Source organism: Helianthus annuus, chromosome 5 (assembly GCF_002127325.2).
Source record: "Helianthus annuus cultivar XRQ/B chromosome 5, HanXRQr2.0-SUNRISE, whole genome shotgun sequence".
Classification (NCBI taxonomy): Eukaryota; Viridiplantae; Streptophyta; class Magnoliopsida; order Asterales; family Asteraceae; genus Helianthus; species Helianthus annuus.
The window spans coordinates 175,853,293-175,859,129 of NC_035437.2; the positions used below are offsets into that span (position 1 = coordinate 175,853,293).

The window sequence follows — 5,837 nt, forward strand, 5'->3', positions numbered from 1 at the left end:
CGACATGAAATATATATATCCTCGCCATCAACCTCCTACGACCTCGCCACGAAGCGTGGGCTCCAATCTTCACTAGCAACCTCCTACGACCCACCGCAAAGCACACACTCCAATTCTCACCAGCAACCTCCTACAAGGCTACAACCGCCGCGAAACGCAGGCTCGAATACTAGTTAAAATACAAAGTACTTTATAGAATTAAAAAAAACATATGTATTGTGACAAACACAGAGTTCAATGGAGACCAGCCAAGACCATAGATGCATGCATGGGTAAACCCACATGGACCACATTACTCAACACTTGTCTGATCACTAGCCTTCCACTACAACACCTTTCTGTTCTGACCTTTGACGGACTAAAAAGCCAATCTTTCAAACATGAGGGGCTTTAAAGAAACACCTCACCTCAGCTATAAATAAATGACCCATCTCTTTTGTAGTCTGTCTCATCAAAAAGCATAGTAACCAACAAATAACAATGGCTGGTAAAATTACAGTAATGCCCTTTCACACAGTTGCAGTGAGTGTGGGTGTGTTGGTGGTGATGGCACTGCATTTGCAGGGTTTAGAAGCACAACAACAGCCATTGGTGAAGGGGCTTTCTTGGAAATACTATGAAAGTAGCTGTCCAAAATTGGAATCAATAATTAGGAAGCAAATGGAGAAGGTGATCAAGAAGGATGTTGGTCTTGCTGCTGCTCTCTTGAGAGTTCATTTTCATGATTGTTTTGTTCAGGTATAAATTAACCTTTAACTTTTAATATTTTACAATTTAAATAAAGGTCACTGAATCTTTTAAAGCCAAGTTTAAAGTTTAGTCGCTGTGGTTTGGACCATTTTGCCAGTTTAATCTAAAGGTTTCATTCTTCGTCTGTGGGTCTGTCATTTTAATCCACTGGTTAACTTCATCCATTTTTTCTGTTAACAAGAAGGGCAATTCGGTCATTTTATATGTAATTCTGTTAACTAGAAGAGCAATTCGGCCATACAAAATGACCGAATTGTCTTTCTCGATAACAGAAAAAATGGATGAAGTTAACCCAGTGGACTAAAATGGTAACGGTGAAAACTTTTTGGACTCGCAAACGAAAAATGAAACCTTTGGACTAAACTGGCAAAATGGACCAAACCACAGGGATTAAAATGACATTTAACTCGAAATACAAAGTCTCCTAAAAATAATAAGTTGTAAAAAGGGTATCAAATGGACTCTGATTGACTTCATCCAAGCAGCATGGAACCGTCTCATCAAACTCTACGATATGAGATTTTAGGTTTTCACTTTAGGATTTATAGTTTGCAGATTTTAGAATATTTGTTTATGTTACTGTGTCTTTTCTATATTTGCGTCATTGTGTCTTTTTTTCTCGACATTATATTATATTTTGCTCGATGTTATCTTATATTTTAAGATCGTGTCTCTGTATACTTCTTAGATTAAAAGACTTTATAGAATAATTTTATTTTACCCAATAAGATATATATCTGATAAAAGTTAATTTGTCACACACTTTCGAGTACAAAAATAATCAAACGTGTTGGTATACTTTTTATCTTTAAAAGCACGTTGATGTAAAAGTAAATCTAAACTTTAATGATAACTCATGAACAAAAACGGGTCACCTTTGTAAGTGGAAATAATAGTAAGTTGGCCGATGACTCATTACACATTACACATGTTGATATAATATTTTTAATAATTAATAATTGATTTCCGCGTATTTGGGGTGTAGAAGAGTTGATTTGTTCGTGAGCTACTCGAGATTGAATCACTAAAAACACGAAAGGACCCGAGCTAAAACGAGCTTGGGCCTAAATAAAAGTTTACTTATTAAATGAGCCTAGATTTTTCGTCTAGGCTTAACTAAGCTCGCAAACCTATTATTTATAAAAAAAAATACAAAATTCTAGTTTTTATATAATAAATATTATTATAAACAAATTATGATAATTTAACTAAATAACATATACTGTGTATTATATACAAAGTAACTATTATAAATATATATATAAAAATAACTAGATATTTTTTTTTTGATAGAGAATTTTTTTTTTTACGGTTTCAATATTATTTACTAGATATTTATAATGAATAAAATAATAAATGAGTCGAGCTCTAGCTTAGAAAAAATAACGAAACAAGCTCGCTCTTTAGACATAGAGCTTGAAGCTTACCAATCTCCCATAGACTCACAAACTAAGCTTGAATTTAAGCGGGTTCGGGCTCATTTCAGCTCGACTCATTGATACCCTTATTCCCTTATTCCCTTAAGACCATCGCATCTCATCATCAAGTATATATATAATGAAATGTGGGGTTTTTCTTTTGCTTAACATAATGACTAAAGGTTCCTAAGAAGGCATCCCGATAGTTAAGTAATGTACTTCACAATTAAAGGTTGAGAGTTTAAATGCAGGTGTGGTGAATCTATACTCGAAAATGTTGTTCAATAAACCCTTGATGATTAAAGGATAAATCAAACCCCCTTTTTTGGAAGGCAAAATTCTATTGAAACTCTAGCGAGGCGCTAGAACAAAACACATACAACCAGAGATTAGGCTCTTGTTCTCCTTCAAGCGTAATATGATTTTAATGAAACCTAAATGTTTTTGGATTTTATAAAACGATTTTAGGGGATGATATTGTAATATGTTACTAATTAAGGAAACCTGGAAACAGGAACTATTCCTAAGGCTCGACGCAAATTGTTATATTAGTATAATGTTTATTTTCGTAGATTTGATGTTAGTTTAATTGTTAACATTTAACAGGGCTGTGATGGTTCGGTTTTGTTGGATGGATCAGCAAGCGGACCAGTTGATAGCGAGAAAACGGCACCACCAAACCTAAGTTTAAGGGGTTTTGATGTCATTGAGGATCTTCGTCGTAGAGTTCACAAACAATGTGGTGCGCGTAGTGTCTCGTGTTCTGATATTACTGCTATAGTTGCGCGCGACGCTATTGTCTTGGTAAATCCTCTTATACATCTTTCTTCAATGTTTTTTATAAACGGATTGGCCGTCAAATCATCTGTTTACTAGTTCACTGGTCATACCAGTCTTAAAAACCAGATGATGTTATAAACATTTTTAAATTAAATACACACGTATTAACTATATGAAACTACTTTATAATTTTGTAAGTTAGAATATAAACAAAACACGAAGTTTGAAGTTGTAAATGAATCGGTAAATGAGTTCTAAAAGATTTTTTTTATTCAGTCCAGTTCGTTGGTACATCCGGTGCAAATGCACTCAACTGAATCGGTTATGTAATGGTTTTTGTTCTGACCGATCGGTCCAAGTTTGAAAACTTTTTTTTTTTCATAGATTTAAAACTTACTTACATGTTTATGTACATTAACATGTATTTGTATGTTATGTTGTACTTTTATTAGACCGGTGGTCCAGACTATAGCGTTCCTCTGGGTCGAAGAGATGGACTCTCATTCGCCACAAGAAACGCAACACTTGCCAATCTTCCATCACCGTTTGTCGGGACAGACTCGCTACTAACCTCCCTTGCCGCCAAAAACTTTGACGCCACCGATGTTGTAGCCCTATCAGGGGCCCACACCATCGGTGTCGCCCATTGCCCATCCTTCACGCGACGACTTTACCCTACACAAGATGCGACCATGGATAAAACCCTAGCCAACACCCTCAAAGGCGTTTGCCCAACCCAAAACACGAATGCCACAACTTTCTTGGACCTTCGGTCTCCAAACGTGTTCGATAACAAGTACTTTGTCGATCTAATGAACAAACAAGGAATCCTAACATCTGACCAAGATCTTTACACCGACAAACGAACCCGAGAGATTGTCAAGAGCTTCGCAGTCAACCAAACATTATTTTTCGAGAAATTCGTCAACGTCATGGTGAAGATGGGCCAAATGCAGGTTTTGACCGGCACAAAAGGTGAAATCCGCAACACTTGCAATAAGCGAAACTCAAACGAATTAGTCATATCAAACATTGTCGAGGACCACAACACGGACGGTGTCGAGAACCTCTAAGCTAGTTAGGAACTTAGGATGTTATCCTTTCATGTTTGTGCTATAATGTATGTCAGTATGTGCACTTTGCTTTGTGTAACTCTGTTGTTGAGCAATAAAGATGAATTCTAAAACAAAATATATAATCATATATGAGCAAATTATTGTAAATTTGTAATGTAACTGTCTCATGCAAAAACATAATTACAAATCTCTCAAAATTATTATATTCATAAACCAAATTATAAATTATAAACTCATGAATATCAAATTCGAATTCGATATCGAAAATTTCGATCATACTGCAAGTGAAAGATCTCCAATTTCAAGCTGTGTAGCAATTTCTTCCAACTGCTTCTTCACACTCATATCAATCAATTTAGATCCAGAATTTCCATACCTGATTGTAAAACCGGCAACTAACGACTCATCAATAACCGTTTTCACTCGCACATTCTTCGCTCCGGTGAGTTTCTGCACCTGTTTTGCAATCTGAGCCAGATGCTGTTCTTCAAGCTTCACAACCGACGATACAACAGCAAGTTCAGTTTCAGTTAATTTGTTGTAAACAAGTTCAAACTCCTTAACAATCTCCTTAATCAGATCTATCCGTTTGCTCTCGATTAATATGTTGAGGAAGTTGCAGACGTGAATCTGAAGCTTACCTGACGCGGTGACGTCATCGATGAGTGCGCGTTTCTGTTCGAGGCTTACGATAGGGCTAGTGAAGTAGTTGAAGTTTGTTGAATCGGAAAACAGTTTATCGACCAGATCTAGGTCTTTGACAGTCGCTTCTAGCGTTCCGTTTGCAACGGCTACTTCTGCTAGTGCTGCGGCGTAGCTTCCGGCGGCGGAATCCGCCATTTTTGCGCTCGAAGCGCCTCCGCCGCGGCGTGAGGTTCCGGCGAGCTTGATTGAGAGGTTTTGGAGACGTAAACCACCGGAAAACGAGAGTTTTTCTGGATTGACGAAGGTTATACGGAGTGACGGAGTGCGTTGGAATGTGATCGGAGTTTGTTGAAGAGCGGCGGTGGTGGCGGTTGCTGCCATTTTGACCGGCGGTTAGAGAGGATAACGGAATTGGATGAAATGAGTGAAGTTGTTTGTGAGGGGAGGTTTTGGATGAGAATTAACGGTTGAGATTGAGATAGGGGAGTGATCGACGGTGGAGAATGGGGTTGAAAATCAGTGAACAAGGAGACGATGGGAGTTCTATCTTGTAGGAGATAACGAGTGGACACGTGGCAGATTTGCATTAGTTGAAAGATTGTTTGTTTTTCCGCCAAAATGGAGATAGGGCCCGGGGTTGGTTTTTTCTTTATTTTTTTTTGAGTTAACTTCCATTTTCGTCCCTGTGGTTTGGTCACTTTGGCCATTTCAGTCCATTTTTCAAAAAATGCGCCATTTTCGTCCCCCACGTTCTGGAAAGGTGTCATTTCAGTCCAAAAATCATAACCCAGTTAAGTCAGTTAGTAAATAAGGACTGATTGTGTAAATTTGTAACATAAAGGACCATTTAAGTAAATATTAAACACCACCACCACTAGCCCTGCCACCACCACCACTCCGCTGCCACCACCACCGCCACCACAGCACTGCCACCACCACCACTCCGCTGCCACCACCACCACCACCGCCACCACAGCCCTGCCACCACCACCACAGCCCTGCCACCACCGCCACCACAGCCGGTTCATCATCATATCAGACTAGAGAGGGAGAAAGTCGGAGAGAGAGAGAGAGAGAGAGATAACGAGGCGGGAGAGAGAACCGGCGACGGTGGGGCTGCTTTCCCCAGATGATGACGATGATGACGTTGATGGTGGTGGTTCCGGCG

The 5,837-nt window shown here is 38.8% G+C and overlaps 2 protein-coding genes across 2 annotated transcripts; one reads left to right on the forward strand and one right to left on the reverse strand.

Annotated features, from left to right (window-relative positions):
- The first annotated feature begins 442 nt into the window (after window positions 1–442).
- LOC110942325 (peroxidase 12) lies at window positions 443–4,139 on the forward strand. Its single transcript, XM_022184076.2, has 3 exons — window positions 443–738; window positions 2,775–2,972; window positions 3,401–4,139. The coding sequence occupies exons 1-3, from the start codon at window positions 481–483 to the stop codon at window positions 4,019–4,021; spliced, it is 1,077 nt and encodes a 358-aa protein (XP_022039768.1). The 5' UTR covers window positions 443–480; the 3' UTR covers window positions 4,022–4,139.
- On the reverse strand, window positions 4,125–5,159 carry LOC110942326 (ATP synthase delta chain, chloroplastic-like). The gene has a single exon (XM_022184077.2). The coding sequence runs from the start codon at window positions 5,048–5,050 to the stop codon at window positions 4,298–4,300; it is 753 nt and encodes a 250-aa protein (XP_022039769.1). The 5' UTR covers window positions 5,051–5,159; the 3' UTR covers window positions 4,125–4,297.
- Between the last annotated feature and the right edge of the window lie 678 nt (window positions 5,160–5,837).